The following is a 27,209-nucleotide window of genomic DNA, read 5'->3' on the forward strand; positions in this document are numbered from 1 at the left end:
TGCCGTAACGTAAAGCTGGATAGCATACGATAGTAGAATGAGCATTAAATATATTTTGACAATGTATATGGACTAAATTTGTATAGTATTTAAAATTTCTATATGTAACACATTTGATTTTTGCCTTTTATAAAGGGGGGAGGTCATATCTTTCCTCTTAAAAACGCGTTGTGGAATTTCCATTATTCTAATATCTTAGTGGAGCCTTTAATCCCAATGGAAACGGAGAAAATGGATTTTCAATGACCTTCGGTAGCTAAGCGACTAGGAGTCTCAAAGGTTATTAACTAGCTACTCGTAATTTGAATCAATATTGTTGCTCAAAAGTCCCCTCATGACAGTTTCCAACCTGTAAGCTCTTGCTAAGTTTATATATGAAATTAATATCGCTCAAAGCTTTCTAATTTGTTGCCTAATGAAAATATCCTTCTTTAATTTGGTCTGACTCAACTGGAAAAAAAATTGTCTTAAGGATTTGAATCCTTTATTCAACTGGTATTGATGGTTTTAAATTTTCATAACATAATGACACAGCTTTCAAACTATGTTACAAAGAGAAATCTTGATATAGAGTCTCTGCATTGAACCATTGGCATCCGTACAGACGCATAACGAAATGTGGTAAACCTACTCTATGAAATCTTTCTGCTTGAGAGGCAAAATATTCCATTACCCGAAACAATTTCAGTAACAATATCATGTTTGAAGTGTTGCTTGTGCTTGCATTATCACAATCTAGCGATTGTGATTCAATTGGTTTAATTTCAGCATCAACAGTCACTAAGCTGGAGCTGTTTTTGTAAAGGACATCTCTAACGGCTAGGTGAATACCATGTGCAAAACATAACTGATGTTCGACTTCAATCAAATGTCCGAGTACCATAACTGACGCACCATCTGTTGATTTATGAACAATGTCATTTGTTAAGTTGAGATCAAATTCTTGTAATTTTATTTTCAAATCTCCAAACATTTTTCCGTTGGCACTTCTCCCTCTAAACGGGCTAGTCCAATGTTCCGTATGTATCCTCCAGTAGAATGTGCGTTTATGTTTAAATACGATTGCAAACCGAATACCATTCGTCAAATGTTGAGCTAAATCGGTGGCGTTACGATATTTCTTTAATAACTTCTATTCTTATCTTCTTGCTTTATTCAATGATCACGGATTTTATTATTGCTGCTGATTTTCGTAAATCATTATATCTTCTTGCATGTAGCCCTTTTCTTATATCCTCCGAAGAGCAGAAAATTCTAAATGGTAGTCCATCACGCGCAACCATACGAGCCAGGATTTCACATAACTGTTACTTCTTTTGATTTTGAAAGTAAGAATTTAATGGTTTTGGTAGCTTTTGAATAGAACAAGACGCATCATTTTTATTTCATTTAATATGCTGCTACGCCGCTTTTAGTTTTCAAATTTATGTTATATCGAGTTTTCAAGTGGGCGTGAAGGCTACTTGTGGATACTGTCTGACATTTGATTTCTTTTGTGCATTTCTTACATTTTGCAGCTAAATAATAATGCCAAACCGAATTAACATCGCTAATTTTAAAAAAGTGGATCTAAGTTATTAAGGAACAATAAAATTAGTTTTATTAATAGGAAATTTATATATATATACATATATATGTATATATGGAAAAGAACTGCGACTAGTGTGAAAATTTGCTTGCATTTCAGCTAAAATAATTTCAGTCTTCTAAAATTTGGTTATACCCAAACTTCGTTATTTTAAACGGAATGCTATAGTTTTTATTAAATTTTTGCAATCTACGCAAAATTTCAATATAACTTAATATATGACATTATGCCTAAAATTCACCATTTTTTTATTATTTCACATTTTCGAAATTTTTGGACACATGAAGCCCTCCAATAAAAAAAATATATTTCTAAGTTTAAGTCTAATATTTTTGGGATTTAGACAAATAACACTTACAGCTTTCAAAATCGAGGATTTTGACCCACGTAAGCAAATTTTCAGAACACTAGTCGCAGTACTTTCCCATACCTATGCATATCGATTCAGCTCGTCGTGAAGGACCCTCTACATAAATTTACAATCAAAATTAACACTCATATTCACTAGCGCATGTGGATTTTTGAGAGCTAAAAGTAATTGCAACATGTTGCCAATCGAGCAACAAATTAGACAATAAAGACAAATGTTTATCTAATCTTATCTAGAATTCACGTATTTCATGGTTTTTAAACTATAGGACTACCAAATTAACTTATATATATTAATTATTGCACACAAAATTAATATCTTTCACTCTGAATTTGTGTCTACGTACTGTAAAAACCTTCCGCACTTAATTAACAGACTTATTTGATTGAGTAAATGAGGGATTCCAGGAATCAAGCTTCTGTGTAACGTGTATCAATTAGCGCTAAATACTTTTCAAGTGAACAAAAAGTCTAAAGAAGCTCATAAAATGTTAAAATATATAATAAAAAAAAGATAATGTTGTAAATTTGAAGACTGTTTAAAAGTGGAATGTGCCTCACAACACATAAATGTGGGCAAACAGGAACTCTTAAATACTATGATAGAAAACTCAATGCATGAACAAGATGTTCCATTTGAAGTATTAAAATAATTAATGTTTTAATTTTGCCAAAATGTCCTTCAATATTTTAATACTCCATTACGCAATGTTGGAACATTGAAAATTACGATTGATAGTTAACGATACCCAAATTAATTATCTATGAAGAATAAAAATTGTGATCAAATATACGGCATCCTACTCATAAAATGTATGATTGATTTGTTTAACTACATTAAGGACATACTTTATGCTTGAAAATAATTTAGGTACAGTTGACTCATTATGTAAACCCACATGCTTAAAATCTTTTGTGAAACATTTTTGAAAAAAATAATGGTAATAAGCCTCATAATGTCTACGAATTATATGTATTGATTACATGAAAGAAAATAATATTTTATGTTATTAATTGGGAAATTCTCATTGTTTTTCATTAGTCTGTCACAATTAACTTTAATTTACAATGAAATTGTTCACAGACTTTATAAGGGTGAAAAAATCAATCTAAAGGTCGATATGAATTAAAGAGAACAGATAGGATCAGGATAGACTGAAATGCTCACTAATTAGACTGCAAAGTGATTCGAGGGTACTAATTGAATTTTCTATTAGGTATTCGATTTCAATATAAGATGTCTGCAGGTTTTTTTTTCTAATTTCTGTTTATCCATTCCGTATAATATGATATAATATAAGAATAAATATAAATATTTTCTTAAAGTGGAATTTTATTCACTTTTTACTGTGAATATGCTGCTGAGCTTTAAAATGATAAGAGTGAATGAGTGAATCTTAAAATTTACTTATCTTCATTTGTTCCATATAACAGTAATGTAGCTGACTAATTTTACTTTGAGCTTGTTAGACTATAGTAATTCAGATATTGAATAATGTTGAGTAAATCTTAGAAATTATATTGAATCACAAAAATTTCAGACATTATTTCTACATCTTCCACAATAATCAAAATAGACATAAGGGCATGAAAAAATTTTCTAAATTTAGAACTTTTATTGTAGCTCTACTCAAATGAACTTTCTTGTTCGTAATAAGTTGTACATGTTCAATAAAACTTCAAAAATCATATGACAGATTTCCTTTTTTAACGCTGACATGTTTTTTCAAATCATAAGCACTAACGAATTTTGAAGGTGTGTTTATTCCTCCTCATTTTCATTAGAAGTTGTTGAAACATAATTTCAAATACTTGTAGGAGAATATGAGAATTGATTCAACTTATATCCAATTATTTTCCGGTTATGAGTAACAAATGTGGATTTAATAACAAAAATGATGAGCTTGTTTCTATAGTTTTATTGAGATCAAAATAGGGATGAAAGCCTGAAGATAAATTTCAAATGGAAATAATTATTTTCAAAGAGATGCTATAAATTATGGCATTAATTGGCATTCAGTCATTTTCAGCAAAATCCTTCAATTATAGAAGTTTTAGAGTTGTTATTGAAAGTTAATTGGATAGGGGTTTTTCTGTAATTCATTATATAGGGTGTTCTGGGACTTTGTACCAAAAATTTGGGAATGAGTAGATGAAGTGAGAATAATGCTTTGACATAAAATAATTTTCATACGACCCCTCGTTATAGTTGCGAAATCAGAACCTTTATTTGTATTTAAGTATATTTTCTAAATTATACTTTCGAACATTATGATTTTTAATGAATTCATCAATCGATTTTTGAACAGAAAGATACTCTTCGTTTAACTTGATAAAATTCATGGTTTAGGAGATAGGTAGATATTTAGGTCGTTGTACATGCCAAGGAAATCGTTTGTCATAAAGAGACATTCTGAAGAAAATTATCATAAATTGTTTTTATTTGTTGAAAATACTTACAGGAGATATTAAAACATAATCAATTTCTAATTGGACTGCATACTGTCGAACACCGTGTTACTTACATAAGGAAAATATTTTGTAGTTCAGTCTACAAGTAATCAAATAAAAACAAAAAACATAATAAATGTTTGAAGTTGGCACCTTGCACTTTTACACACTTCCGGAGTCTACGGAAAATATTTCTTCGACTTGGAAGAGCATTTCAAGATTCTAGCCCATAGCGGTCCAATAGGAGTTTATTCCATCGATTCTATAATTCCTTGTGTTTAGTAAGTAGTAGCTGTTATTCGCCGGGGCAGATATGGTTATGAATCTTTTGGATCGTCTAAGGTCTGGAGTGTTTTTCTAATGAGACTCCATCTTACTTTAGCTATCCACTCAGTTCGTTATTGATGTGGCAACTGATGAGGCTCCAGTAAAGCTGTAGTTGCATTTTTTTGGCAAGGCTGTGTCCTCATTGCCTGTAATTCCCTGGTAGCTTGATAGCCACATTAGAGTTACTTTGTCCCTGTTAGCTAGTGCTTTTATAGTTTGTTCGCACTCCTGTACTACTTTGTATGTGCACTCAATAGTTTCGAAGCTACTGGGATATCAGAGAGAATGTATGGAGAGTTCGCATTGTGGTCTAAAAATGCCCAATACAACGACTCGTGCTAATTTAGAGCTACTACTAGTACGAGATCATCCGTGTAGCCTAGGAATGTCAATAACCTTTTCTCTGTCTCTAACCAGGCAATGTAGTGCACTGGTAGTGAACTTGCATTTTTGATGAGCGAATTATTTTTTGTGAGGTGGCTTTCTTGTGAGATTCATGTTTCTGAGGTATTGTTCTATGGTTTTCATCATAGTTTTTAGGAGAAGGTGAGGTTAATCGGGTAATAGACTGATACTAAGTACCCCGATTAATTTGTTACGAATAAGTTCGTGAAAAGGGTCCCAAGGCCGACCCTGTCCAACTACAATGGAAATTCTATGAATCGGCGGAGGCGGCAACCTGTGATGAACAATAAAAATAATTGGTATTTCGGTGGACGCGCCTCTTTTGATGTTTGTGTGTAAATAATTTTTTATAGCAAGCGGTTCATTTATATTGTTTCTTTTAAAGATTCCTGGGAAGTCTATTCATTCAATTATTTTATTTGTCTATTTTTAGAGCTAGAGAATTCTTTTGAGATAGGTATAGAAATAAGTTTATGTAGCGCATTGAGTGCAGTCTATAATAAATAGTCGTAGTGAACAGAGAATAAGCAAAGCAATCAAAGAATTTAAATAAATAATTTAAGTGATAGTTATAAGTGAATCATTATAATTTCAGTGTAGTGTGTGGTGTGTAAATAAATTAAGAACGTAAGAGACAGTGTTTATTAATTCATCTCACGAATAGAAATCGTATAAAGAAATATGAAAAACATTACAAATTATCAATTCAAGAATACCTGATGTACAAAATTATAAATTATTCTTGATTTACAGAATGTTCCATTTGACGTAATAAAGTAATCAATGTTATAATTTGCTGAAGCGACTTCCAATATTTTAAGAACCTATTGTGCAATAATAAAAATCTCGATTGTTGGTTAACGCTATCCCAAATGAATTTTCTATGTAGAATTGAAAATCGTGATCAAAAAATGTATGATTGATTTGTTTAACTACTTTGAGGACATCCTTTATACCTAGAAATACTCAAGGAGGTAGCTGTTCTTGATGTTCATAAGCCTATAAGAAAATAAATTTGAAAAATATTACGGTTGGAATCTAGAGACCCTATTAATACAGTTGGTTTACTATGTATACCTACATAAAAGCATGCTTAAAATAAATTTTGTGAAACACTTTTTGAAAATAATTTTTTCTATTCATGTGTAATGATTACATGAATGGAAATAGTATTTCATGATATCAATTGAAAAATTCTCGTTATCTTTCGTTCATGTATCATTATTAAATTTAATTTACAATGAAAGTGTTCACAATCAGAAACGGTAAAAAGATCGAGGAAAAGGCCGATTTGAATTAAAGAGAAAACAGATAAGATCAAATAGAATTAAATTCTTACTAATTAGATTGCAAAGTAATTCGAGGGTATCAACTTAATTTTCTATTAAGCGCTTAAGAGTTCTGCAGGAACCGCCGAAGCTTCTGTTTTTTGGGTCTTTTTAAGTCCGGTGTATTCATTCCAAGATTTATTATGAGTGTAATTTCAATAAGATAGTTGTTACTGGTGAATTTTTAGTAGTGAATGAATAAAAGAAAATTACTATATATTTCTAAAATAGTAATCATGCAAGAGGATTTTCACATTGATATTGAATTCAAGATTAATCATCCCTCAGAATTAAGAAACATCCTGCTGAAACGATAGAATTTTGCTGAGGATATCTTCATTCACTTTGTTGGGAAGTATTAATTCAATTCTTAAGAATTAGTGCTCAGCTCTAAAATGCATGGATTCTGAGGACGCTGTCTATGAACTTTACATATCGAGTCTGGATTTTTCTGATTCCTTTTTCATTTTCATCAAAAAAATTTCATTTCACTGGCAACAAATGCGAATGAAGAAGTGAATTAGATTCATAATAAAAGTCACTTTATCTTCATTTCTCTCATTTAACAGTAATTTAGGTGACTAATTTTATTTTGAGCTTGTCACACTATAGTAATTCAAATATTGAATAGTGAGAAGTGAATCTTAAAAATGATGTTAAATTGCAATAATTTCTCATATTATAATGATTTTATATCTTACGATAATAATGAAAATGCGACATAATGGTATGATAATATTTTCAAGATGAGCACTTTTATTGGAGCTTCACTCAAGTAAACTTTCTTGCTCGTAACAAGCTGTACAGTTCAATGTAGAAAAAATCCTATGATAGATTTTTTTAACGTTGACTCAGCATGTTTTCTTCCAATAATAAGCACTAACGAGTTATGAAGGCATGTATATTTCACTTCACTTTCAGTAAAAGTTGTTGAAGCATAATTTCAAATTCTTATAGGAGATTATTAGAATCGATTCAACTCAGCTTCAGTTATTATCCAGTTATGAGTAACAAATATCAATAGTTTTATTGCGATTGAAATGGGGATGAAAGCCTAAAGATAAATTTCAAATATAATATTGAGTTTCAAAGTTCAGGAAAATATTTTAATTATAGAATTTTCAGAGGTAGTATTAAAAGTTAATTGGGCATAGATGATTATATACGATATAATATAATAAAACTTTAATGGGAGTAATATGCGAAAAAAATATAATCTATGTCAATTTTCACCGACGTACGAGGCTGGTAATGGAAAGGCTACTTACTAGCTTTGAAAAAAATATTTCCTTCGTTCAATATAATCTACTTTTGGCTTTTTCTTAAGTCCTTATCAAAATTTTTTAATAAAGGCTTAGAGAAAAGTGGAAACGTCAAATTTTATCTTTCTTTCAAAAAATATTAATTTTAAAATCAAGAACATTTAGAAGCATTAATATATCAAAAGGTCTAAGAAATAAGAAATTGAAGAAATATATAAACTTATCTAAGTTAACTGTTACGTAGAAGAAATGAAACAAAACAAAAAAGTGGAGTATAATCAGACGGGATTACAGTTACAACTCCTCAAAATACCTACCATAAACTTTTGTTTGAACCCCTTTGCTCTTTTGGATAATTTGTTGAGGAAAATTGAGAACATTTTTTAATTTATGTTATCAATTTCAAGATGTGTTTGTACAGGGTCCTTCATGACGAGCTGAATCGATATGCATATGGGAAAGTACTGCAACTAGTGTTCTGAAAATTTGCTTACGTGGGTTTTCCGAAATGCTCGGTTTAACTAAAATAATTTCAGTTTTCTGAAACTTTGGTTATATATGAAATATACGTGAAATTTTAATATAACTTTATAAAAGGCACCGTATGCCTAAAGTCCACCATTTTTTAATTATTTCACATTTTCTAAATTTTTGGACAAAGGTAGCCCTCCACTAAAAAAATTATATTTCTAAATTTAAGTGAGTCAGGACTAATATTTTTGAGATTTGGACAAATAGCACTTACAGCTTTTAAAATCTGTGAAAACCTTGATAAAAATTTTTATAGGGTGTTCAGAAAATGGTGCCGATTTCGCTATCTAAAAACTTCAAAAACTCAGTTTTTTCAAATGGCAAGCCCCATTTTCTCTCTACGCTTCAAGTTTCGAAAATGTGGAATGTGAATATAATTAAAAAATGGTGGACTTTAGGCATACGATGCCTTATATAAAGTTGTATTTAAATTTTACGTAGATTCCAAAAATTTAATGATAACCATAGCACTCCGTTTAAAATAACGAAGCTTGGGTCCCCTTTGGTGTAACCGGAAGTTTCAGAAAACTGAAATTATTTTAGTTAAACCGAGCATTTCGGAAAACCCACGTAAGCAAATTTTCAGAACACTAGTTGCAGTACTTTCCCCAATACATATCGATTCAGATCGTCGTGAAGGATCCTGTACAAACACGTCTTGAAATTGATAACATAAATAAAAAAATGTTCTCAATTTTCCCCACTAAATTATCCAAAAGAGCATGAATCAATCCTCTAGGATCTCTCATAAAATTCATATCAGGAAACCTAGATGAACAAGACGCAATAGAAATCAACAACTCAATTAGAACATAGACAAAACAAAATTATAAGAAAACTCAATAATCATATTTCACTAAACCCAAACTCTATCAATGTTTTAAATGATACATTAAATAGAAACCAAATATCAATTTTCAACAAAATAACAGAAATACAAACCATATTAAACAAATCTAGAAGTAACGTTAATTTAGACTTAATTTTAATATTTTTAACAGATATCGAAAATTCAATAAGTTTTTCTATACTAAATGCCATACAACCTAGCTTAATCTCACCAGATAATCTTAGAGAAATCATAACAGATTCACACAGATTCCACAATAAAGATCAAATATTATTCTCAGCGGATGACTGTTTTATAAGATAGTGAAAACAAAACTAGTTTATTCGAACAATAAGTTGATTTTCTATAGATGTTCCTCTGGTCCACACAAACTCCTCTGGTTATTATCAGCTCTATTCCGTTACAAATATAAATCAGACTATTATTTTCCATCAATCACCTTATATGAGTAACAATTTGTACCAATACCAAGAAGAAGCATGTACCGAGCTGCAATCAATATTTGGGAAGAGAATCGAGTTAAACCAATGAAGAAAACAGAATTGCAAAGATAGTGACATCGCAATTTTACATCTGACTTAACTTGTTATTATTTCAGCCAGCTACCAAATTAAAACCTCGTCTGTGTCATATTCTAATGATAAAAGTACAAATACAGAACACGCCCTAACTTTGGCAGAGATTACCGAAACTTCTTTTCCAATTATAAAGGTACAAAAATTGAAAATAGAAAAAGTTCACCTGAATAAACTTCATCAAGTAATCCTTTTCTATATGGCTCTAGTAGTATAAGAATAATAAGCTTAATCTTTTGTAGTATTTACATATTTAGGAAGAAACACTTGATATTGACTTTGTATTAAAGAAAGGAAACTCCCAATTGTTTTATTTGTACGAGGTCGTTAGTCTGCTGTATCAGCAATACGTTATTTCTTTATTGTTAATTATGATAAATTTGATTAGACAGACTTAGACTTTATTGTAATAACATTAAAATATGTGTGAAATAAATTAAATAAAACTTTTAAAAATATATTTTTTGACTTTAAAAATATAAAGAGAAGGAATAAATTATCTTCAAAAGTTCAGGGGTCATCTTCATTGCGGTATAACTTATTAGGTGTTGAAATTAAAATTTCATTATAATTCACTGACAACGGTTAATAGTACTGTAGTATCACAAAACAAAACCAAACGTAGCTGTCAAATGTTGAAAGAGCACTCTTGCGTGCAGTAATGGCTGGAAAAGCGATATTATTCTCTCAAATATATCCATAATTACAATATATTGTCGATGCTGCTGCATATTTATGTAGTATATCAACTTGTTTACAACTCAATTGAAGCATATCATTGTGATCTATTGGAATTAATATTGTCATTGGCGTTCGCAAAATAGTGAGCTGGTTGAGAGGTTAGCTATCTATATAAACAATTATTCCACGATTAGATACTAGCTAACGCCAGAACGAAAAAATCTGTATTGTGAAGTAAAATTGATGTTATAATACGATTTTTTGGAATTTGGAACAAAAATTTTGCATATAAAAATTGGTCTTTACATCTCAAATGATGAGATTATTGATTGTTCAAATGTTATCCCACAGCATTCCAGTTACACAAAGATGAAGAGACTGATCTAGCCATTTTGAAGTTAAGAGACACTTATTACCATCAAATCCTACTTTGAAGTTGACTCTGAAAATCACCTAGCTTCTCAGGAGCCTCTAATGAGAATGATTAAAAATCCTATTAGACTTTTGTACGAGTAGATATCAGAGAAAACTTTGTCTTAATAAAATTTTCTCATTCATATATTCTGTTGTTAAATTATCCTTGCAAAATATACTCAAGCTTTTATCTTACGTAAATATATTTGTATTAATAATTTTGCTCTGAAATACCATAATAGTTCTAAAAGTCTATTCTTCATAGCTGATATAACACTAGGAGGTCTAGCGTCATTGCGCACATATTATTTCTGATGTGTGCTTCGTTTGCTACTAAAAACTACCAAAGACTGATATCCTATGAACAACTAATCAGTTACCTTACCTTTAATAGTGTAACGTCAATTGGCAAACTGTAAGGCTTGCAGATGTATTTGAACCTCACACGTGTGAGCTTTTGGTATTCTCCAAGACATGGTCTACACTACTCCATACACCAGCGGAATTCCTGATGGTTTTTGATGATTCTAGCACGGAGATTGTGTCTTTGATGATCTTGTCTGGTTAAAAGACCAGTTACCTACAGTACCTACAGCTTAAGTGAAGCATATAATTGGTAAATGAGAAGGCAGAAGGCTTTTCTATGTATGTCAGGTGTTTCCATTGATATCTATAGAGTCTGTCCTGCGTAAAAACTACTCAGAGATCTGATAATTTCAAATATTTATAAAATTTCAAATATACGAGGTTTTTTATCCAACCGCCGATAACGCAGTAAAAATGTCAAGACTGTGAGAGATGATTGGTGTGCGTAGTAGTCGACTACGCATCTCCCCCGTTAAAACGATGGTAATCCTTATAGCTCATTTTCCATTGAGTTTCATTCACGTAAACAAGGCTGTTGCTTCTGGTTCTCCCGTATGAATTGCAAGCTGTTTTTTTTTGCCATGAGCTGAAGCACTGGCTTGGACCGTCACAGCTCAGTTTCAATCATTGGCGGCTACATATTATGAAGAGTGCATTGCTTGTTCACAGATATTACAAATGCTTTAAACGTCAAGGTGAATATCAGTATTGTACCTTTGGAAATGCGTCTGTGTCGTTAAATTTCCAAAGTTACCTGCCACAGTGTCGCAATTTCAAATAGCTATAGCAGTTATTAGACAATGTGAAATAAATTAACCGAATTTAATTCTGCAAGCTTCATACATTAGTTTGCATTAACTTTCCACTTGTTACTAATAATTTGATTGTTCGAAATTTCATTAATAGTACGTGTTTAACAAATTGAATCAATACTTTATACAGAGTAGTAAATTTTAACAGAAACATGTCGTGTAATAAAGCATGTATTTTTTCCATATCCAATACGTAGAAGTCTCCAAGATAAAAATAAAGTTCACAATTAAGGTTAATGCATATATTTATACATTATGAATGGTTTATTACATAAAATAGTTAAGACAAACTAAATGAACTTTTGAACTTGGGAAATCATAAACTTCAACGTAAGTAGAAGTGATTCTTTCCTTATTTTTGTTTCATTTAAAATTGACCTTGTGAACTTGTGAATTATCATTTGAACATAATATATATAAATATTTAAAAGAAATCAACAAATTCCATAGTATATAATGAATTTTCACGTTGTCTTTGTCTTGGTGTGTTTGTTTGTGGGCTTAGAAGGTGAGAAATTCAGATATCTGTGAAATTTATCGTATAACCTGCATCCTCATGGACAATAAGTTCGTTACGTAATATTTCAATTATTTTAGTATATGACGTCTCAATTCCAAAAAAGATCATTTTAAGAAAAATATTTTTGGTGCCCTTTAGGTTTAGTTTGTTGAGTTACTCTAATAATGGTAAATGATGAGAGAGGTTAAGACATATATCATTTTAATTTTTTATTCTCTCTATTTCTTCCATACACAGAATCAATTAGAACTTGCTGAGATAGAGATGGAGGTATAGCACCGCTACAATCCTTGAGTATAAATGTATTCAGAACGTTACTTTTATTTATTTATATTTTTTCCACAAAATTTAAAAAGAGAATTTCTGCAGTAGAAAATCATCATTTTTTTGTGAAAGTGAAAAACTCCTCAGCAAATTTGAACGATCGGGAATTATTATTAGGTTTTACTTATTGAGCTGTTTATATGGACTACTAATTATCCATTGACATGAAATTGTGCATACTTTCTCGCTGTTGTTGATAATATATGATTCAATATAGAAGTTTTTTAATGATTTTTAAATAAATTACATATATTGGTTCTCACTTCTCCATGACAAATATTTAATAACTGGGAACTGTATTTTTTACAACTTTCCTTAATTATTTAGAACCACTAGCCCGGTCAATTTAGACATAAAATTAGAGGTCAAATAATAAAAGTTCTCGGTAAACCAAATATTGGTGGAGAGCCGGGGTTTACCATTACAAATAAATTTTGAAGCATTCACATTTCTTCTATGTGTGCTACAAAACTTGTTCGGGATCTAAAGTAATAATTTGATATTTCTTGGAATTTTCTCCAGAACTTTAAGTTTTATCAAAAAAAAAAAACTCAAACCAAAGTTGTAGATCTTAAAATTCTCTACAAAGGTATTTCATATGATTTTTCTCCTAAGAGTTACCATTCCATACATATCAGGCAGTCAAGGCAAGTATAAATACCTATTTGTGTCTCATATCATTTATATATATGTAGTATACTATTTATTCAAAAGAGTCCCCAGCTGAATCCTCTCTACCCATGTGGCCTTGAAAAGTATCTGACTATTCTCTCCGTAGGTCTCGTTCATACAGCTGTTTTCTTTTAGCGCTAAAGGTTCAGTTCAAGTGAATATACATACTTTTACAACCGTCTACCATTTAGGTTATTTGTTCTATCTTATAGCTCGTAAAAATGTCTCAGTTTTATTTGCAATTAACTGAAGATATAACAGTTGTGGCAGATCATGGAATACTAAATTTAATCGAGGCTATTGTCGCGAGAGGTGATGAGTTTATTGAGTATTACTCAGTATTACTCAAAAATCCATTACAAAAAATCAACTCAATACTTCCGCTTAAAAAATAGTCAACGTAAAAGAAAAAATTGGATAACAAAATCATTGATAAAACACATCAACCAAAAAAATCATTCATTTTTATTATGGAAAAAAAATCCAAATAATGTAAACTTGAAAAATGATTATCTAACGAAGAAAAAAGAAACGGGAAAGAAAATAAAGACTGCCAAAGAAAATTATTATAAAAAATTAGTTGAAAAAGAACAAAATGCAAGTAAAAAACTCTGGAATACTGTTAATGAAATTTTGAATATCAAGACAGGAAGAATAATAAATAATATTAGGAATGAAAAAAATGAGATCGTCACAGATCCAAAAGATGCTGCTGATATATTTAACAAATTCTTCGCGAATGTGGGGGAAACTTTGGCAAAGAACATACGACAAAATCCCAATTACAATAGTAAAAAATATATAAATAAAAATTCACTTTTTCTTACACCGACGAATACTACTGAGGTTGAAAATACAATAATTAGCTTGAAAAACAAAAAGGCTCCCGGGCTTGATGGAATGAAAGCTGAAACTCTAAAGATTATTACAAAATTCATATGTGAACCTTTGACGGACATCATAAATAAATCCTTCGAATCAGGCATATTTCCTTCGATTCTAAAGAAATCTCTTATAACTCCAATTTTCAAAAATGGGGATACAGAAAATATTTCAAACTATAGGCCTATTTCACTTCTATCTTCAATAAGCGAAGTCTTTGAAAAAATTATAAAAACAAGACTTACGACATACCTATCAAATTTTAATCTGTTGTCGACATCCCAGTATGGCTTTAGAGAAAAAAAATCTACCAATGATGCAATCCATTCCTTGACAAAAACCATCTACGAATCCTTGGATTCAAGCACTCCATCTATTGGGGTTTTTTTTGGATCTAAAAAAGGCCTTCGATACTGTCGACCACTCCATGCTTTTAGATACACTAGAAGATATGGGTGAAAGGGGTTTAGCTCATAATTTATTCAAAAGTTATCTAACAAACAGAACACAAAAAACTAAATTCAAAAATCATGTGAGTGAAGAGATCAACATTAAATGTGGTGTACCTCAAGGAACAGTATTGGGGCCGGTGCTTTTCGTAATTTACTTAAATAATCTATTTGAACAGGAAACAATTGGAAAAATAATCAGCTTCGCGGACGATACTGTGATTTACTACAAACATGATGACTGGTATAATCTCAAAATAAATATTGAGAGTGATCTTGGAAAACTCAAAGACTGGTTCGACAGCAGATTACTCTCAATAAACTTTGACAAAACTGTATATTTACCCTTCAGTAGTCATGAAACGTCTCTGCCAAAATACAATCTTAATATCCAACAAGATTTTAAAATAAAACCTGCAAAAAAAATTAAATATTTGGGCATTTACATTGACAATCACTTACGATGGAACCATCATATGGAATATTTAACTAAAAAACTTCGGAGTATCCTATTTCGATTTAAGCAAGTAAGCCAATTTTTGAGCTTTAAATGTAAAAAAATATTGTATCACAGTTTGGTTGAGTCACACCTCAATTATGGCATTATTGGCTGGGGAGGAGTTTTAAGGAGCTATCTAAATGCCCTCGAAGTGACTCAAAAGCGATTCCTCCGAATGATTCTCAACAAACCAACAAGGTATTCAAGCTCACTACTCTATACTGAAACGCAAATATTGGATGTTAGACAACTATACATTATTCACATAGGATGCCATCAATATAAAAATAAATACGAACTTACCACTCACAATCATAGATACGCGACAAGATCGAATAATCAATACTGTATACCAACAGCTCATAAAAAAATAGGTCAAAAAGGTTACTCCTACTTGACACCTAAATTATTCGGGCAACTACCACAAAGAATTATCGATGAAACTTCTTTTAAACGCTTCAAAACCCAACTAGTAACATTTGTTAAAGAAACAGACAAAACAAAAATACACAAAATGATAGAATGTTGAAACAAAAACAGAGAAGAGTAAACTCATGTACGAAATGTATGTCTGAAACACAATCATGTAAAAATGTATTTATAATGTTTTAACTGCATTTTTTTTTGTTTTCTTTTACAATGTATTCACCACATACAAGTATGTACAATACTTCTGTGGATGTCTAGATGTTTATTCAATTTTATTCAATTTTAATTGTATTTTATTACTGTATTTGTTAAATTTATGAATAAACGTTATTATTATTATTATTATTAATACACATGGATTGCAGAAAAACATACACTAGGAGAACTTCTATCTGCTTTCAGTTTATGACGTGTGACACTTCGTCAGCAATGTACAGAATGGGCAAAACGTCAGTATTTAAATTATTTGACAAAAAATATTTGACTGACTGCGCAAAAGTATTTACAGAAATTTAATCCACACCTCAAACAATAATTAGGGAAGGAATTCGCTTTTTTTGCGGTTTATAGCGCTCCAAAAAATTTCTTGCATTTATAAATAACGATATTTAACTTTTGTGAAAAATACGCGAAACACGAAGCAAGTACAACTATAATGTCTTCCTCCAATATCTGCTATCCAAATATTATCAAAATATTTTGATAAAGACTTAAGAAAAGTCGAAGTGTCAAAATTTATCTTTCTTTTAAAAATTATTAAAAAAAACTAATTTTAGAACAGAAGAAACCTAAAATCAAGAACATTTAGATGCATTTAAATATATATATATATATATATATATATATATATATATATATATATATATATATATATATATATATATATACACTATTTTTTGCAATTGCAAAAAAGTTTGTGGCTGTAAAAAAGTCGGGCTGCTGTGTTCTCCAGCGTGTACCAATTGCCAAGGCCAGTCTTGCTCAAATGTCGAGTTGAGTACAGTAGAGGAAGATTCCTGTGATTTTAAAAAAGAGATCAATGACTCAGCCACATTTGAACAATTTATAAACATCGAGCATGACTGTTAAAACAGTCTTTTAAGAGTATGAATCTGATTGAAATATCTAAAGCATATTATTTTTAATATGACTCTTGCCCGAATTGCGATATTTCAGGAATGGTAACACTTAGAAAAAAGTTATAAAGACAGTTTTTTAAAGAAATTTAAGATCTAAAGCTTTGGTTTCAGGTTTTTTGATAAAACGTGTTCGAGAAAAATCCAAAAACACCTCATATTTTCACCTTTGACCCCGAATAACATACATAGGATCGATAGGGATTCTTAAAACTTTATACGTGACGTTAACCCCACCCTAGTTTTCCTTTGCCATTTTTGGTCCAATGAATAGAACATGTTCAATGAAACTGGTTATGCACATTTTTTAGGGAAATCTAGTAATTTTGAATGCAAAGTGTAGAATTTTCCCTGCAATAATCTATTACTGTGGATGGGATGCAACCAAAACTCTCGGTTTCTCTCTTCTAGGTCTTTCTCCTCCACTGTATCAAAGAAATAATAATCCTTAATAATTACATAACGAGTATCTCTCCTCAAAAGTCGATTACCAACTATTCAACTGGAGGAGAGCAGTCGGTCAACTGTTGTTTGGTTTGCGCACTGAACACCGACCCAACTGTTTTCGCGCTAAACAACCCAACCCGACCAAATGTCTGTGGTCTGTGAGTGCTCTTATACGAGGATGTTATGATATCTAGTTAGCCTAGACCAGTTCCATGCATAAACAAATTGCGTTACCATAGCAATGAACAATAACTTATAAGAAGTGTCAGTGTGCAGTTTGACGTCAAAAAAAGTAACCAGAGTTACGCAATGAATTAAAAGAAAAAATATATCCACCGAAATTGTGAAAATCGAAAAATTGGAGTATCGAGCCATCATCAAGTACCTGTATTTAAAAGGGTTAAGACGTAAGCAGATTCACGAAGATATGCTTAATACCCTTGGTGATCAATGTTCTTCGTATGCGATCGTGAAATATTGGACTTTATTTTATCAGACTATCGAATTGGTCTAAAGCAGATATCTGGAGCACTGAATATTTCATACGAACGCGTTTATCATATAGTTCAAGTCAATTTGGACATGAGCAAAATTGTTGCAAAATGGGTACCCAAAATGTTTGATAGTTGACCAAAAGCGTGCAAGGGTAGAAACAACGCGTTCGGTCTGTGCTCGATTTGAAAACGATGTAGACTTCTTAAAGCGAACTTGGGTATATTACTACGATCTAGAAACAAAGCAACAATCGATGGAATGGCGACACTCCGGTTCTCCAAGACCTAAGAAGTTTCGTGTCCAAAAATCTGCTGGAAAAGTTCTTGCTTCAGGTTTTTGAGATTGCCATGATCGTTTTTTTGGATAAGGGTAGAACAATAACTGGAGATTACTATTCGACATTACTGACCACTCTATGGGAAAAAATTAAAGAGAAAAGATGCGGAAAGCTATCCAAAGGTGTTTTGTTTTTGCAGGACAACATCCCTGCACAGAAATCTCATGCTGCCATGCATGAAATTCGTGATTTAGGGTTTGAATTACTAGAACACCCCCCTTATCCACCAGATTTAGCTCCGTCCGACTATCATCTCTTTCCTCAACTGAAAAGAAGTTTGAATGATCGTAAGTTTTCTTTCAACGAGGAGGTAATAAAAGCTGTGGAGGTATGGCTTGCAGAGCAAGAAGAAACATTTTTTTTGAAAGGTCTAGAGACGTTGCAGGTTCGCTGTAATAAATGTATCCAATTAAGAGGAGAATATGTTGAGTAATAAAATATTTTAACATTAAAATTTTGTTTGGTACTATAGTAGGCTAAGAATTTTTCAATATATCCTCGTATTTCATAACAATATATATACAAATGTCTGCTAAAGAACAGAGAATTAATATTCAACTATTCTACCACAGTTCAACAAAAAACGTGTTTTGTCTTCACTGTTGCTTTAGTAGCACAGGAACGTTGTGAGAATATTAATGTATGATAAAGTATGATCCTTTAACCAAATAAGATTTAAGTTACATAGCTACGATAATTAAATGAATCATATAATCGCCTTACAATCCCATGATTATGCTGAAGTTTGTATGAAAAGTTACCGACCTTACAAAGAAACAAGACATAATCATTTTTATGTTGCAGCATAATTTATTTTTAAGTTTACACATTTAGTTCAGCGATGCTCTAACCCTTGCAAGTTTGAGGTTCGGAAATAGGAAAAAGTCATTGATGGTCATGTTTCTCTTCTAACGGTAAATGTTATGTGTGTATTATTTCGCTTCATGAAATTTATATGTTATGTATTGAGCCAGCACTGTAGTTTCTTTGGGGTAGCTTGTAAGATATTGGAGACCATTGCTGAATCACTGTATAGCACAGCATTGTGATCATCATATGTTTGTAACATGCCATTTGGCTTGTTACGGTTTAACATTCGAGTTTTTGAAGAAATTAATTTGTTATCGACCTCCCCTCCATTCGATAAATTCAATAAAACCTCGTAATTGATTCGAATTCTTCCTCTACCGATCTACAAATCGAGTAAATTTCAGTAAATTTGTGGTGATTTTATTTTTTAAATTCGCTGGTAAGTTTTTTTTTAATCACAAAAATTCCGGTTAAGTTTATGGATTTCGTTTTGTTTGAAGCAAATTTTATATGATAGTTTTCATATAAATTCGTTTTTTTGTATTTATTTGGGAAACAGAACGAATAGTATAGAACAGATTCTCGTTTGATTATATTTTAAAAAATATAAATTCAGCAAAAGCTCCGTGTAACAGATGTAGATGAGATGTTAAATCTGGTGTTTACTTCTCTGGATAGTCCCCTAGAAGTCTGAAGAATGAGTTTGTTTTGATGGTCGAAAATTAAATAAGATTACCGTTTGATTCATATCCGATGGCACAAGTTGATATTATTCTTAGCAAACTCCGACACGCAAAATTCTTGACATTTATTGATTTTAAAAGGCTTTCTTGCAAATACCTTCATTTGAATTTTCTCGTCCGTTACTACCCCTTATGGTTATTCAACGCCCCTAAAACTATAACTCGTCTTATGTACATGGTTACAGATCCGTCTCTTCGACCATATTGCCTTTGTTTTTTAGATGACATTATTATCGCTACTCCGACTTTCGAGCTCCATGAGGAAATTCTTACTAAATTATACCTTAGGCTGCATTCAGCTGATCTCATTGTCAATCTCAAAAAATGTGAGTTTCTCGAAGTTTAAGGTTTTGTTGTTGATAAAAATGGTCTTCACACAGATGACGATAAGGTCTCTGCTATTTTGAATTATCTCGCTACAAAAAATACCACTGAGATTAAGCCTCTCATAGGTCTTGTTGACTGGTATCATCGATTTATAAAAGATTTTTCCACTGGCAGGTAGGGAAAAAGGCCAATTTATTTCTTGGATTCCTGAAGCAGAGAATACTTTTGATGAAATCAACAAACGTGTCTTGTTGCTATGAGGGTTGATCTTGGAGTTGGTAGTTTGACCTGCAGTCCGTTATATAATACTTAATCGGAAGCTTGAGATATGTTAAAAAAAGCTGCAGCTCATTCATTTCTCTATTAATTAGCTCGACTGTGCCATGTTTATTGTGTGATCCGAACTGATGGACTGGTAGTATTTTTTTTTAATTTAATACCTTGTTGAGTCTTTTAACATACTGTCTCTCGAATATGTATGAGAGAGATGGAAGTGAACTTATCGGTCTATAGGAGAAGATATCCTCTGGTTTTTCTCTGATTTGAGGATCATTAATTATTATTTGAACAACTTTCCATTATTATTTCCATAGCATTAAAGATGTATGTTATATTTGTATGTTCTTCTCTGATGGTTCTTGTAAAATTAAATTATAACCAAGCGGCTTCTTTATGTTGATTCCTCTTATGGAAAGCATGGAAACTGATACTTTTATGACGGCTACATTGTTTATTTACTATCTACTCTACACTATGTTTTGAAAAATGTTGTGATAATTGAGAGATGTAGCTTGATGTTGAGCTGTACTGCTGCACCACTTTAAAGCTTCTATTTCAAATTCATCTTCACCTGCTGCTTCGCTATTCTTCTTTTCTCGAAGACCATCATTTGGTTTGGTTAATGTAGCTTCTTCAATCCATTGGTTTTGAATTTTACTTATGGAACTATTTGAATCTCACTATAGGCTTTCTGTACAACTGATCGTAAAATAACTTTATTCAAAATTTTCGTACAGTTAATTTATACTTTTATTTTATTTGTTTGCTTTATGACATGGTCTCAAGGAGATAAAGAGATTCGTTTGTTAAAGTTTGGTAAGATAAGGAGGATTTTTGTGAAGAGAGCAGTTTGTTGGAGTAGGTCCTGATATGAGAGTTGCTCCTCTGTAGGGCTGGGGTTGTGGTGGTTGCGTGGGGTTGTGTTTGCCTAGCTATTTTAGAAGGGCGATTTTGGCCAGAAGAAAACGAAAATGATGCTTGCAAGCAAAAACGGATTTTCTCGATTTGGTTTTATTTTGATATTTGAAGAAATTTTTTTTTGGTTTTTGAAAATTTTGTGCTTTTTTGTGTTCATTTTAAATTTAAAAGGAACGGGTGGGTAAAGCTGCGGCTGTACCCACCCGTTCCTATCGCCCGCAGCGTATCGCCGGCTATTTGGCTGGAGAACCGGTTCACGAGGTTGCAGGGAAGACGCAGAAAACCTGCAACACCGACGGTCAACGAAGATAACGGAGAGACTTCATTCTCTAAATAAATAACTCTAGAATCCAATATAATTTACGGATGCGAATTTATTCTATTGACAATTTTATGAAACTTGTTTGCTAAAAAACATTAAGGAACAATAGAGGTTGAATGCGTCTTGTTCTAAACCAAAACAATCTGATGGTTTTTTGATAAGGTGATGATATGGTTTCTTACAGCCGCAGAAAACTGGTTAAATCATCCGCTCTATCCATGCGTTCAATGTTTATGTCATGCTAGATCAGGATGCTGGAGAAGACAGAATTGCGCTCGATATTCAATTTCAGAACAATATTGGAGAGATGCTGGAGCGCTAACCGTATCCAATGAAGAAAATCAGGACAGTGACGCTTTCAGACGTTGTATGGCTAATGAAAACTGTATCGTTGGAACCATCATTAACTATACAGGACGTTTCGGAGATTTAGTGAGTAAATAATGTTTTTTTAATATTTTTTCTGTTCCCTCAGTATTAATTCATGAACCATTCTGTATTTAATTTTTCTGATGATCTAACGGATTCTAACGCCGTTATCCCAATTGATAGAGAAATGCAAAAGGAGCTTGTATCCGTGTATAGAAGTATTGTAACCAATTAATGATCTAGAACATTAACGCTGCGCTCACTCGTTAACATATCTATCATTAATCGCCTCCATTAATGTACTTCTTGGTAAAATAATTATTATTCTTGTCTCCTTCATTGCAAAATTAGAAATTGAAACATGTCGTGTCGAAATTAATACACAACATAATAGCTATTTACGGGGATAGTCCACAAAACCAACACAAGATTCTGAAATTCCCGACGAAATTGCAAAAAAGGTTAAAAAGACAACTCAAAACCTTTTATCATGATAATCCATATACTCATTCGACAGAGAATATGAAGAAATTTTAACATGTATGGCAGAAAATAATGTGGAAACTATTTTGTGGGAGACTCCAAACTGTTGGGAAAATTCACTATATTATTGCCAAATATTTGGGCTTAAATGGCTGAGAATTACTTATGTCGAATTAAGGTAACCCTTTTAATAGAAGCTAGAGCAAGTTTGAATACATTTAAGTGCTATGGTCGATGCCAGAGTACAATTATTGAAGGATATTTAGAGAACAGCATAACTTCAAAAATATAATTCCAACAATATAGGCAGGAGTAGCATCTGCATTTCGCGTTTCCTTACAAAAACTAGAGAACCAGAATCATGAACCATAATTGCAAAATTTGTATAAGTACAACAACAATAGTATAAATTCTTCTTCGGACAAAGGTTGCCGACCATCATGACTATTTGCAGTGATGCATGTTTCGTAGCCATGATATTCTTCGCCGGCCTATACCTCTCTTTCAATCTATCTTTCCCTGCATAATCAGTCTCTGGAATTCGTATCGTTGTCCTTTTATTACATGACCGAAGTAACCTAATTTGCGGGCTTTTATGGTAGTCTATCGCAACTTTGCGTAATAGTTCTTCATTTTCTATTCTATCTGTCCATGATATTCGTAGTATTCTTCTCAATATCCACATTTCAAAGGCTTCCAGCTTTTCTCATTATTGCTTTCTTTGAAGTAGCTGCTTCCATTTCGAGTATATGTAACATTTTATCATTCTCTTTTTCAATTCTTTATTCAAGTTTTTACATCGAAAGAAGTTTCTCATTATAATATAAAATGTACTGTGAGCAATTTCAATTCTTACTTTTATCTCTTCAGAGTTGTCATTTCTCTAATTAATCCAAGTCTGGATATTTGTATTTCTGTACTTTTTCAATGTGGTTATTTCCAATTTGTAATTGTGCGTTCTGATCTTGCATTTTCGAGAAGTGCATGTATTTAGTTTCATTTATATTTATACTGCTCGCTGACTCTTCTTACCTTTTCTGTGATTCTTTGAAGCTCTTCTATATTCACCACTACTAAGACAGTGTCGTCAGTATATCTTATATTATTAACTGGGACTCACTGCTAGTGCTTCCTAGATAATTACTTCCGAATATGTATTAAGAAGTATTGGTGATAATATGCAACCCTGTCTGGAAAATATATAAACATAAATTTATATTTTGTTACTGAAGAATATGTCAGGCCATACTATGTATTTTATGTTGTCACAGGCATCCATTATATAGATTGTATCTAAAGTATATAAATATAATAATGTAATTGTATGATATAAGATGGATTATAAAAAGTTCATTGTTTTGTAATTTTTAGGACTGTAACTGCGACAATGTTTTTGATTGTAAAGATCGATTAGCTATACACTTGAAAGGTAAGAATTGCGATCGACCAGAATATGGATCAATATATGCTTCCAGATTCAATCATTGCGCTGCTAGAATTGGTGTGCAGATGTTTTCACAAGAAGGAGAGCCTAACTGCGAAGCTAAAGTGATGACATACTGAAAAAATATTTGGTTTTTCATGCGTATAATTATGTAAATGAAATAAACCTTAATTAAATGTTAAAATTGTTATTGCTGACTATATAATGTGGACGGGAGAAAATAGTACAACCGTATTTGACAGTATTCACTAAATTTTCACATTTTCACATTTTTATTTCTATTTATTAGATTCAAGGAAATTTTAAGAAAACACGTCAATTTTTTTGTAAGGGGTTCCCCAGGCCCTAACTTATAAATACGAAAAATATATATATGAAAGATATAATAACATAGTATTAAAGATAGAGAAAGTTCCACGTAAGTAGAATTGTACTATTGAAAGCGAGAGGAAAAGCATCGATCTATATCTATATCTATATTTTTCTACTCACTATAAAAATCAAACTTTGTTATTCCCATCTTTTGCCGTTTCCACTACTCGAAACTCCAATCAGAAGAGAGATAGAGTGGTACAGCGATGCTCTTTTTCTCTCTATCAGCAGCTCTGGCTCAGACGAACAAGCTCCTATACCTCGCTTTCTCTTCATTTTTAATATTAACTCTATGAACCCAGCACGCTTCGAAGCATTCTAGAAGGAACTTTGGTGTGGAAGGTGATGGACATATTATGATCATCTAGTTCGTTAATTTATTACTGATAGAATTTGTTTATGTATCACATGCATTTCTAATAAAGCGCTACTTATGGTATTTAAAATGATAGAAACATCATGGAAATATGTCCCTTTTAAAACAGAAATTGATTTGTTTGATAATTTCCTTGACTTAATACTGCCTGATATCGGGGTTGACTGTTTTCTATGGTCCGCTCGATATAAAACCTTAATCTAAAATTACTACATTCCAATGTCATAATAAAACTAATTGGCCTATAATATATTATGTCCACTTGGATGTTGCTAAAATTTTTAGATATCTGTCCCATTACAAAAATTCTCTCATATAGATGTTTTTATTCATTTTGGTTGCTTTTTTATGGTATTCCGCTTTTTTTTTGTCTTCTCGATGGATTTTAATGAAGATTTTGATATGGCAGGCTCTCGTACGTCAATCGTTGGACATGATGACATGACCGTATAATTTTAGTTGCTTGATGATCACATTATCTATTATACGATTTAGACCCATAATTCCTCGAATGAGGTTATTAGTTGTCATATCTAATTTTGATTCGCCTGCGGCTAGTCGCCAAATATCGGTTCCTGTCGCTTCAAGCTTATTTTTTTCTTTCAGCTGTCATACTTTGGGACCGTAGGAAACAATACTTTTTATAAATATGTCGTATATTTAGTGCTTATTGGTTTTGGATGTCATCTAGCTTTTTCTAATAATATTTTGAAAATTATAAAATTATAGGGAATAAGCTCAACACTAATGTTTGTCATTTCCAGGGACTCAGCAGTAGAACGCTATTGGAAGCTTTTTTTAGATCTACAAACAATAGGGGGAGTTTCTCATTTACGGTTGCCATTTTTATTAGAATTTGAGTGGGTCGGAAAGTGTTGTGTGTTGATCTTCCTACCCGAAATTCAGCTTGTTTTTCAGTTTTGTTGTCAGTAAATTCTTGTGGCATTCTTTGTCATATAATCTGCTTATTATTGCTTTTGCTGCAATATCTACATAATGATACTCATTATCGCACTTCAGGCTTCATGCCCATGCGCCAATCGGCTCACTTATTTGTATATTACATTAAATAAAAAAAGACTAGAGTATAACTAAACAGGATTTGATCATATAGAAAATTTGATTTGTAACAAAGAAAATTCGGAGCTGAAACATTGGCATGGAAGAGGAAAGAAATGAGGTAACGGTCGTACTCAAAATGTTATGAATATTATGAGAATAAATAAACGATTATATCTCGGAATTCCATTGATATTTGGTTCTACGTTAATTAATTCCATTCTAAAAGTTCATATTGCTAATTAACTTCAAAGTTTTGTTTTCATTAGGTTTAAAGGTACAGTAATAATTACAAAACACTGTATGTGTTTCAGTAACACACTTCAGTATTTTAACTGCCTAAAGCAAATATCCTTTGTAGTTTTAACAATTTTGCTACTGTTTAAACAATCCATTAATCATTGTGTCTGTGGTTGAAAGGATAAAGCAAACCTGGTGAGTTTAATACTACTGCTCTACACAGCTTGAATTGCAATTTGACGGCTCTTAATGAAACAAGTTCAATAAATTAGTTGTTCGGAATAATTTCAATTATTCAAACGATACGCATTGAATGTAGACTAGAAAGAATAATTCATTTTAACTTGTCATTGTCATTGCCAGTCGTTGTTTTCCATACAAAATCGATATTAGTCGATAAGAAAGTAGGATGAATAGAATTATTTGTTGAATATGCATGAACTGGTTTATCTGCGAAGATCCATATCATAAAAGGAGATTATTTCAGTAGCTGCTACATCTTTTCATATTCTTTGAGTAAATTATACTATATCCTGTTTGGTTTGTAGTCCTTCCTATTAAAACCAGATGCAAGATTGATATCAGCTAAGGTAGGTACCAATAATTCCATCGACTTATTCTTTGTAATATTTTTATGAATCATTCAATTATGTTGTCAACGTCCACATTCAATTTTCATACGATGAATAATTCGTGAAATATAACGAAAAAGGCGTTTGCACCCCTTTTTCTAGGATGTTGGCGGTTGGGGGGGGGGGCAATGGTTGCAATCCAATAAGCTTGGAGTGAAGCTCCAACACATTTATCAAATAAAATTGTTTCCTCTAAGAATCGCAAGGCAGGGGTCTTAAAAATGTAACATTTCAATTGACTAATTAGAAATCATCAGCATAGATTAATTAAATTAATAATCAAACATTTGCTGGAATTGTATTTTAGATTTCATTTTGAGATCCGATTGGTATTATGTTCATATATTATAATGAAAACCTCTAATATCTCTGATCCGAAACCGATAACAATTTTTTAAAACCTGTATTCATATTCAAAACATGAGCTATACGAGCATTTCAGTTTTTAAATGAACGTCGAAGCATGGCAATTGCAATAACTGTCATTAGAAACTATTCCAGTTTGCATTTTTTATCTATTTTAAAAAGTGCTCTCGTCCGTACTCTTTGAAATGAGTTTTTGCAATTTATCCGAATTACATCGTTTTGAAAACAGAACGGATAGGAAAAGCAATAACATACTAAATATATTGGGTATTTCTGAAGCCTCTGCATCCAAGTTATTCATCAAGCATCCATGTATTTGA

The 27,209-nt window shown here is 31.8% G+C and overlaps 2 protein-coding genes across 4 annotated transcripts in view; one reads left to right on the forward strand and one right to left on the reverse strand.

Annotated features, from left to right (window-relative positions):
• The window catches only part of LOC130891551 (octopamine receptor beta-2R-like), a 201,003-nt gene that overhangs the window by 42,441 nt on the left and 131,353 nt on the right, over positions 1 to 27,209 (reverse strand). The gene's annotated exons all lie outside the window — the stretch shown is intronic.
• LOC130891556 (uncharacterized) lies at positions 1,244 to 24,028 on the forward strand. 2 transcript variants are annotated; one of them, XM_057796382.1, is made up of 3 exons: positions 1,244 to 1,328; positions 21,733 to 21,980; positions 23,772 to 24,028. In XM_057796382.1, the coding sequence occupies exons 1-3, from the start codon at positions 1,259 to 1,261 to the stop codon at positions 23,961 to 23,963; spliced, it is 510 nt and encodes a 169-aa protein (XP_057652365.1). In that variant the 5' UTR covers positions 1,244 to 1,258; the 3' UTR covers positions 23,964 to 24,028. The 2 variants fall into 2 exon arrangements, with proteins under 2 accessions (XP_057652365.1, XP_057652366.1); XM_057796383.1 differs by lacking the exon at positions 1,244 to 1,328 and adding an exon at positions 12,309 to 12,467.

Source organism: Diorhabda carinulata, chromosome 3, assembly GCF_026250575.1.
Source record: "Diorhabda carinulata isolate Delta chromosome 3, icDioCari1.1, whole genome shotgun sequence".
In the NCBI taxonomy this organism is placed as follows: Eukaryota; Metazoa; Arthropoda; class Insecta; order Coleoptera; family Chrysomelidae; genus Diorhabda; species Diorhabda carinulata.

Bases quoted from the DNA above. Each gene is read 5' to 3' on its own strand.
- LOC130891556 (XM_057796382.1), top strand. From the start codon at position 1,259: ATGGTAGTCCATCACGCGCAACCATACGAGCCAGGATTTCACATAACT. The intron at 1,329-21,732 runs GTAAGAATTTAA...GGTTTCTTACAG, and splicing joins TACTTCTTTTGATTTTGAAA to CCGCAGAAAACTGGTTAAAT. The intron at 21,981-23,771 runs GTGAGTAAATAA...TGTAATTTTTAG, and splicing joins CAGGACGTTTCGGAGATTTA to GACTGTAACTGCGACAATGT.